This window comes from Epinephelus lanceolatus, chromosome 5 (assembly GCF_041903045.1).
Source record: "Epinephelus lanceolatus isolate andai-2023 chromosome 5, ASM4190304v1, whole genome shotgun sequence".
Classification (NCBI taxonomy): domain Eukaryota; kingdom Metazoa; phylum Chordata; class Actinopteri; order Perciformes; family Serranidae; genus Epinephelus; species Epinephelus lanceolatus.
Genome location: NC_135738.1, coordinates 30,405,325 through 30,414,734, shown reverse-complemented (window position 1 = coordinate 30,414,734; position 9,410 = coordinate 30,405,325). Strand labels below are relative to the sequence as shown.

Genomic DNA, 9,410 nt, shown 5'->3' with positions numbered 1-9,410 from the left:
TCATCATATGATGCAGCTTTGACAGAGACCAAAGGCTCTGACACCTCTGCATCTGTCACTGTCACTGCTGCTGTTGCTGCATCATCCTCCCTCCTTTAGGTGGGATAACCTTAAAGTAACCAGCATCCACTCCGTCACTTTTGACCCCGGTGACTTCATCCACACCTGAGTCAGAGGAAAGCCGCAGTCCCTGGCCACACTGCTCCCACTCTGAATAGTTAATCTTAATTACAGCAGGGCGGAGACATTGACATTTTTCTTGGAGTCTGAGGAATTACGTCTATTCTTGTTCAGTCTGCGTCCCGTGTGTAAACATTGTGATTGTAGGTTACAGTGCGTAAACGTGGAAAATGCCTATGGAATTGTTCCATATTTTGTGACTCTCACTCTCTCCCTCTCTTTCTCTTTTTTGGTTTTGCTCCCTTTAAGCACTTTTCCATAAAACGTCTCTGGATAATTTTTTTTTTTTTTTTTTTTTTAACCAGCCGTGAAGAGGAGGAGCGAGGGGGTGGGGTGTGGGTGTAAGGGGCGTGTTTTGGTATATATTGAGAAGAACTGAGAAGTTTTGCCTGTCGCCTGGTCTTTGGGACAGCAGCCTCTCACACATCATCTCTATAGCCGCACCAACTGGGAAACTAACTCACCTGCAATCTCTCCAACCAAATAACCCCCTCCCCCTCCGACGTTTTTGACTACTGCCAACTGACATGGAGACCCCGCAAAGATACGGACACCACTCACTTTGCCACACCTGCCGGAGAACGGAGAGCAGCAGAATGAAGGTAACCAGAGGGAACAAATAGTTTTATGCTCTCCGGTTGTGCTGCGCGGGTATTGAAAGTCCTCTGGCGGAGGTTTAACCATGTTTTCTTGGCTTCTTTTTTTAAAGTGAGACAACCGCTTCGGGCTGAGCAGATGCATTCATCGCATCGGGTTTTTTTGTGCAATATTTGCAACCGGACATCTCTTTTAATTTGCATGCAACAGAGAAAGTTCAAGATGCACAAATGACATGGAGTGCGTCTGAAGCTTTGAGGCATTTGTGCAACAGGTTACCTAATAGGATAGAAGAAGAGAAAGAGTTGAGAGGTATTTTTTTTTTAATTCTTCTCCCCGTCTGGATGGTGGTGCCGTTCGCTGGACTCGGAGCAAACAGCTGGTCTTTTTGTCGGCAGATAGGGGGCGGTAGGTCTGAGGGTCAGTGAGCTCACCACAGGGTGAGCAAGGGGAAAATATATGCTGAGTATGGCTTTTCAGATAGTTAACTATCGAGCAGCCGGTCTTGCAACTTCTGGGGAGTTGTGTAAGAGTGTGTGCGCCGGAGATACCGTCTACTTTTTTTCCTCCAGAATAAGCACTTCTCTCAGGTGCAACACGGTGACAGCGGCTGATAACAGTCGGAGGGGGAGAAAGTGCACATTTGGCATCATTTGTCTCACGCAGTAGGCCTTTTTTCTCCTTTAGTAGGTCAATACACATTTAATGCATTTAACTCTGGGAGTCGTACATGTTGTCCGAGCATGCAAATGTACGCGTAAAGAGTGGATCCTCTTATATCACACTGAAAGGCAACATCTGGCTGTCATCTGAGATTTATTTTCAAATGTTATCACTTCTAAATTTGTGTGGTTGCATTTGTTTATCCGGTGCTTTACTCTACAATGTGTGTGTGTTTTGTGTGTGTGTGTGTGTGTGTCTGCAGGTCAAGAAGATGTCCTCGTCCAGTCGCGCGCTGCTGTTTGCACTGGCCCTAACGCTCTACGTTGTGGAAATAGCGTCGGCAGAGACGCTGTGTGGGGGAGAGCTGGTGGATGCGCTGCAGTTCGTCTGTGAAGACAGAGGCTTCTATTTCAGTAGGTTTCCAACCCTGCACAAGTTTTTGCACAACGAGCTGCACGATTTAAAAAAAAATATGTCTCTCTGTTGTTCGTTTGCGCACATCTGTTTGGATAGCTGAGACTATATCGCTCTGTCTGTGGCTGTGTGGTATGCGTGTTTGGTATTTTCTTTCGCACGCACACGCGCGCACACACTCTGGCTGAGAGAAAGTGTGTGTGTGTGAGAGAGAGAGAGAGAAAGAGAGGGAGTGAGGGAGATTACAGCCAGCTGTGTGTCCCAAGACCTCGTCCAGGCTGCTCTGCTGAGTGTGCGCATTCTGCTTACAGCCCATACCTCTCATTGCATATGAAAGGCCAGCGAGCTGTGAAGGCACACACGACACAGCACGACACAATGGGCCGCTTGTTTACCAGTAAAGTAATAGCACCCCAAGAGGCATACCAGTCACCTCAGCACCAGTGTTCCCAGGCCAGGCGACCACACTGATGAGTCGGAGGAGGAGGGGTTGGGGAGGAGGAGGAGGAGGAGGAGGGAGGGGAGGGGAGGGGAGGGGCGCTGTTTTTGATGTCAGGTTAAGAGGACGGATCATTAACATCAATTCTGATTATCGCCTCCATTGTGGCGGTGATGGGAATAGCTGTAAAGCATTACGTGAATGCGTTGTGATTTGTTGTTAATCCTCGATTGGATAAGCTTCTGTTTGCACTGTCTGTGGTGTTTGTGACATGCAAGAGTTCACCTTCCTCAGTGGCAGGGGGAAAAGATAAAGATACCATCCCGCCCCTCTGCTTTTCACCTTTGACAGACAGGCAGTGTCTTTGTATTCTGCCTGCCACTGATGCTTCTCACCAATCAGAAAGATCATTATCCAATTTAGGCCAACATAGATGAGCTCCCTCCTCCTCCACTGCTCCTTCTCCTCCCCCTGGATCACCCTGTCTTTCTCTCTCATGTTCCTCTTCCTGCAATCAAATCTAGCCTTCCCCTCTCATGAGATTTGGGCGCAGGGCTTCAAACAAGGCCTTTATTGGTTGTGGATAGTGTTCCCCTGTGCAACATGCTAACCCTCCACCCCCTCACCTTGTTCGGCTATACCTTTTTCTCCCATGTCTCTGCTCTCTTCCTCTTTTGTTTGCATTCTTCCCCTCTGTTTTGACCCTCACACACCCTCTCTCTGCACTGATCCCTCTTCTCCTGTTTTCTCTACCTCTCTGCCCCTCCTCTCCTCGCTCCCTCCTCATCCTCTTTATCTCTGCTGACTTGACAAAGGACAAGGTCACTGAAGAGTTTCCATTTTATGTATTTGCTCACCCAAAGGTCTATCTGAGAGCTCAGCTGTCTGAATCCCGCCACTCTCTTTTGGGTGTCTACAGCACGGGGTGTTTACTTGTGTATTCACTCATTAAAGGACTTCCAGATAGCCTTAATCAGATTATCCTCTACAAACAAAAAGATTTGTTGCAGTTGGTCATAGATTTCCTTTTATCCTCTTTGTTCCGTGCACTGCTATGATTGTCGAAGTAATCCTGCGAAAACAACCTCGATTCATGACTGATGCCAGTGTGTTGTGTTCTCAGGCCTTAACCCTCAACCTTCCTCGTGGTCTTTCTTCATCCCCTGTTGTGTTCCTCCTCAGGTAGGCCAACCAGCAGGGGTAGCAACCGGCGCAACCAGAACCGTGGGATCGTAGAGGAGTGTTGTTTCCGTAGCTGTGACCTCAACCTGCTGGAGCAGTACTGTGCCAAACCCGCCAAGTCCGAAAGGGACGTGTCGGCCACCTCTCTGCAGGTCATACCCGTGATGCCCGCACTAAAACCGGTACGTCTCAACAGCAACAACAACACGCCAGTATGGGAAACAGTCCTAATCCTGGTCTCTATCTGTCCTCTCCATCTCGTGTGACTCCACTCACCTCTAAGCCTCACCCCTATGTCCCTGACACCTGAGTACCTACTGAAACTCACGCAAAGACAGGTTTATCTTGTTAAAATGGTCATTGGTAAGCAGTTAGCCTCCATGCAAAGTGCTGAACATCGTGGAAAAACATGAAGACAGTTACAGCACATTATATTCCGGAAAAAGCAGAGTCATACTCAACGACTTGTGTGTGTGTGAGAGAGAGAGAAAGAGAGAGAAAGTCTGTGAGATGTTAGAGTCTGCTGGTCCGTAACAAAACAGTGTGTTCCAAGTGTGTGATTATTAGTCACGGAACAGCAATCTCCCTGACTGAAAAACTGGCATGCGTTTTGATCTGTGTGGTCAAAAACACCTGACCTGGCCAGCAGAGATTCTCCGAAATATGTCACAAACATGCAGGGAATCATCAAAGGTCTTTTCACTGCGATCACAAGACTGAGCTGTGGCTGCTGTCCAGGCCTCTTCAAATCCCTCCAACCTTCCTTTAGACAAAGCTGGAAAAGATGTTTATACTGTTTCTGCTCTGACTTGTTAGAAAATCAGTACGAGCTGTATGAGATTGCAGGTGATGTCAACAAAAGTGTTAAATAAATACTGCTAATGTCCAGAGGAAAGTAATGAACCCTCTATTTTAAATGCCAAAAAAAGAGAGAGGCTGCAAGGGAATTAGTTGGGACATGTCCCTAGTTTGTGTGGGCAGGGAGAGTTGATGGGTACAGCCTGCTCTGAGGGCCAGCTGTTCTTAGGCTATTGAGCAGGCCTGGAGTGAATGAAGGGGGATAAACACTCCTCAAGTGGCAGGACCAAAACAAGCCATTCAAATGGAGCACTGGCTACTCACGCATAAATCCTAGCTTCGCTGCTACCACTCCCACTTTGTCTCAATCTGTGGGTGCTCAGCACAACACCTAACGCTGTTTATAACGAGTTTGCTGTGTGAAAATAGAGGTTTTTTAAAATGACAATGTGTTTATGTGGCGTTTTCATCGGTCTGCGGAGGTTAGTCAGTTCAGAGGGTCGTTGGGGGAGTGACGACGTGCTCCTCATATGTATATGAGGCGAGTGACCGCCCTTCCCTTTGACAGTATGTTAAAGAGGCTGAACTAAGCACTTGTTGACAGCTTCTCTCAGTCAAGGAAACCAAAACAGGGGCAAGTTGGAGGCAAGGCGAGTATGTTATGACGCTCAGCACTGTAAGAATGACATTTGATTTCCATTTGACTGGCCCAACAATGACCGAATGTTTTTGCAACATAAACAAGGCCTTCCTCCATTGTAATAAGCACTTGCACACTGTCTTATCACAACTAATGAACTGACTCCCTCTTTTCCCTTTTTCCTCTATTTTCGCCTGCACGCCACAATAGGAAGTCCCGAGGAAGCCGCATGTGACCGTGAAGTATTCCAAATACGAGGTGTGGCAGAGGAAGGCGGCCCAGCGGCTCCGGAGGGGTGTCCCCGCCATCCTGAGGGCCAAAAAGTTTCGGAGGCAGGCGGAGAAGATCAAAGCCCAGGAGCAGGCAGTCTTCCACAGGCCCTTGATCAGCCTGCCCAGCAAACTGCCGCCCGTCTTGCTCGCCACGGACAACTATGTCAACCACAAATGAGCCCGCTGCCAGCCCTTTGCACAGACAAGAGTTTGGAGGGAGAAAAAAAGACTAGGGGATTATAGCTTTGTCTCTGACGTCATTTCTGTGGCAGTCCTCTTTGACCTCCCCTGCCCTGTCCGAGCCCACCAATCCCTCCCCCTGCTCTCATCCACTGCTTCTTGACCCCCTGGCCCTTTTCTAATGCCCCCCCTCGAAACCCAACCCACCCATCCTCCTCCGGCACACAAACATGCCTTCACATTCTTCCTGTCTGAACTCTTTCGCTCCCTCTCTCTTTCAGTCACTGACACAAAAGGCACAAACACAAACGATGAACAAAAAGTTAACAATTCGGCTGAATGCAATTCAGGTGGATCCTTAAGCAAAAGAGAAAAGGGAAGGGAGAAAAGAAGATGAAAGAGATCTGTGGTTTGCAAGTGTCAAGAGGACACCCAGCGGAATGTTTTTTTGTCCTTGTGGAAGACAACTGAGAGTGAAGAGCAGCTTGCATGAAAGAATCCATTCCACATCATTTTTTTCCTGAGGCAAAAAGAAAATCTCTGTTAGTTCTTTTTCTTATTAGTTTGCACCTCTACCTATAAAGGGACTTCCACACTGTAAGGAATTATTTTGTAAAATTAGATTCCTGTTCCAGCACCTTTTGATCACAAACAAAAAGCAGAAAAGAGTCTGCAAAATTGCACATTGCCACGGATTACGTCAAAGTAAAGAAAAAAATGGCACTATTTTTTTATGAACAATGAACGTGTAGCTTAAAAAAATGTCATGGTGCTAGCTTTGGGAATGGACTCAAAGAAGAGGTTGAAAAGCACGTTTTTTTTTCTTTGAATGAATATTAAAACTTTCCGTTTTAAGGAAAGTGTGACTTTTGAAAAAAGGAAGATAAAGGATATGGGGGAGCTCCTGGCAGTGGCAATGTCAAGGGGGAAGTGTCACTGAGAAAAGATATGGGCTGTGTCGGCGTCTAGGCTCACAGCGAGTGCTAGCGGCTGCTCATCACTAGCTTGCCGGCATAAGCGGCAAGGGGGACCTGAGACCCAGTCCCTGTTCCTCCTGCCCCTGCCAGACACAGGGAGCAGTGTGGAGAGGACACATATGGGACACCGTGGACCGCCTGGATTGGGACAGTACTACAGTTCTGGGACAGTACTTCCTGTTTGCCATGGCTTTGCAGACTGCTCTGACAGGAAGTAACATGGCATGGACAAAGAGCAAGTGGGATAATGATGATTATATTTTATTTTGTCTTTTTTTCTGTTTTTCTTTTCATATCAATGTTTCAATGAAAAAAAAAGGAAAACCCCGTCAGTTTCTGGTACCGTGACATTCCTGTTTTTCCAAGTTAGGCTTTTATTTTTGTTTCCATGGTTATGATGTTATTTTACAGTTCTAAAGAAAGGCACAAAATTTCAATTCAAAGGGAAAAAAACAGCAATAATGTCAACTAACATTTTATTTTTATTGTATATCAGTAGTATTCACATGCTTTTGCCTGAAAACAAATACTTGAATATATATATATACATCTATATATATATATAAATATAGATATATAATTAGTTTCCAGGGACGTTGTGTTATTTTCCTTTAGTCTGAGCTGTATCTTGCGTAATGAGCCGCCAAGCTTTTTTGTTTGTTTGTTGAAATACAAATAAGGGCACTGTATAAAGGCATTATTTATTTTGTTATAAAATATATTTGAAAAATTGGTCCAAATAATATACGTAGCACTGATGCTCAACTGACGGATTTATTTTGTATGATCTCTGTTTTCCAATTGGAGTTGTAAGGCTTTTTTTTTGTAGATGCTTTGTACCAAAAATAATGTCTTTTTTTCTCTCTCTCTTCCTTTCTCGTTTGCCATAGTTACTTTAAATTAATATTTTAACAGCAGCATAGCCTGGATTGCTTAGGCATGTTATGTCACAGAAATAGGCACATACTCTGAATACGCTGGTCTGCATGGATTTCCGGAAGCCTGTCAGGGGTTATCTGTGAAAAAGGAAAGCATCAATGAGTGACTTTATTGTTGGAAAAAAAATAACTGTTCTACATTGATTGTACTCAAACCCACTATGTTTTGAAGCCACTTTAGTATTGATGGCGGGGGAATGATCAGTCCTTCATTAAATCATGTCTTTGTAATTGTGCATGGTGTCCTATGATCTTCTAAGGAGCATCTTGCCTATGTGCCAGTGCCACTGATGTCGTGTTGGTTTTTGGGTCATGAGGCCATAAATGTCCAGTCAGTTGTAGATTTTAGGGTTTAGCTTACATGTGACTCACACGAGTCATTGTGTCGATGCCTTAACTGGAGGTAATGATGTTGCTATGATGCTAGTAACCATCAAAGGTCACTTAAAGGTCATTGTCCATCAAGGAGAGAGCATATCATCGCTCAACACCACACTGTCTATCTGTCTGTCTGTCTATCTGTCCTTTCCTCTCTGTTTGTTAAAGACAATGCCCCTGATCGTTTCGCATCAACATTATGTATCTGTATTTGCATGGCGAGGGGTGGGGAGCGGGGTTGTTAGCCTGCCATTCACCCCTCCAACAATCTTCCAATCATCCATCCATTATGCATTTGATGAAGGGCTATCACGCTGAACCATTTCTGAAGCACTCAGGAAAAAAACAAACAATCTATGCTCTCCAAAGGGAGAAGTGCAGTAGTTGCTGAGTGTCAGTGATAATCGTGTTGTTGAAGGGCAGCTGAGGTTGTTACCCACACCTGGCCACAATGATACAGCTCTCTGTGACAAACCACTGAAGCCCATGTCAGATACAAGGTCATTCTGTGCCACATCATAGTTTCTTTCTCTATTCTGTCATGCATCACCCATGAAATGGAGACTTAATGGATACTCGCCCTGCTGTGGTGAAGAGTCAAGCCAATACTTTATATCTTCTTTCTGTCAGAGAGATCTCAATTGTCAAGGCTGCGTCCTGTCTCTAATTATATTCTACTTCAGTTGTGCAACAAAGCAGGCAGTGCAATTATTATTATTATTATATTATTATTATTGATAATATTATTATTATTATTATATTTTCTATTTTATTCTATATTTTCCTGCTAGGACTGCATTCATTCACTATTGTAATGTTCAAACAGGCTACTCTAGTGTTCTTATGAATGGCGTGAAAGACAACCACTTCTTTTCGCTGAATATGAAGAGATACCTTGCCGAGCAATGGCAACTTTTTCTGTGTCAGTAGCTCACTCAGCCTGTGTGTATTTTATTGATTTAACCTCTGCACGCTAGAACGTCCGAAATGCACAATTCATGTACTTTCATTTTTAATATCAATAAAAAAAACATTTTATCAAACATACAATGTCTAAAAGATTTGTTCAGTGTGCTTTTGCCTGTCTCGCGGCGCCTGTTCACACTTTTCAGTGTGTTGAGCTTGAGAGCCATTTTTGAAATCTTTTTATATCAATTAATCCTTCTGTACCCTGTAAATGATTTATTAAGGCCTTGCAGAGAATCTCCAGCTGCTTTTAGCACCCTCTCTCTTCCTCTCAACCACCCTCCCCCCTCTCCCTTCTCATTTCTCTCCCTCTCTCCATCTCTTGAGTCCATGTCTGTTCCTGTCCGTCTGTCTCTGTCAGTCTGTCTCCTGCTCTGTGATAGGGCACAGTGTGCCAAAGTGGAAATCAGCACTCACAGAGTGGCGAGCAGGCTGGCCACAACTCCTCAGTCCTTCCTCTGCTGCATGCCACACTAAACCTGACCTGTTCTCACTGCCTCTGACACACCCATGCGTACATCCATCCCTCCATCCTCCAGCGGCTTGCTAACTACTGGAGCAAGCTCCACTTCAGTGGCTAAGTTTAGTAACCAACATGTCTCAAATTATCACATGCATATTCTGAAAATGGCACGACCTTTCATTGTTGACATGCATGCACATACCCACCCATGGGAAGTCTGTTACCGGGCAGATTTACAGTATAGTATCTTTGTTCCCAGAATGGAACCGTTTCGGGCACTGGGGTTATCTTGGTGCAGCAGAGTTGCTACTGAAGCTCTCTTC

The 9,410-nt window shown here is 45.2% G+C and overlaps 1 protein-coding gene across 1 annotated transcript; it reads left to right on the top strand.

Moving 5' to 3' along the window:
• Positions 1 to 559: 559 nt before the first annotated feature.
• Positions 560 to 8,705, top strand: igf2b (insulin-like growth factor 2b). The gene is made up of 4 exons (XM_078168030.1): positions 560 to 782; positions 1,703 to 1,857; positions 3,480 to 3,657; positions 5,124 to 8,705. The coding sequence occupies exons 1-4, from the start codon at positions 708 to 710 to the stop codon at positions 5,361 to 5,363; spliced, it is 648 nt and encodes a 215-aa protein (XP_078024156.1). The 5' UTR covers positions 560 to 707; the 3' UTR covers positions 5,364 to 8,705.
• Positions 8,706 to 9,410: the final 705 nt, after the last annotated feature.

What these genes read in the sequence shown, in the direction of transcription:
- igf2b (XM_078168030.1), top strand. Translation starts at nt 708, where the DNA reads ATGGAGACCCCGCAAAGATACGGACACCACTCACTTTGCCACACCTGC. An exon ending in CGGAGAGCAGCAGAATGAAG is followed by an intron (nt 783 to 1,702) that starts GTAACCAGAGGG and finishes GTGTGTCTGCAG; the next exon opens with GTCAAGAAGATGTCCTCGTC. An exon ending in TGATGCCCGCACTAAAACCG is followed by an intron (nt 3,658 to 5,123) that starts GTACGTCTCAAC and finishes ACGCCACAATAG; the next exon opens with GAAGTCCCGAGGAAGCCGCA.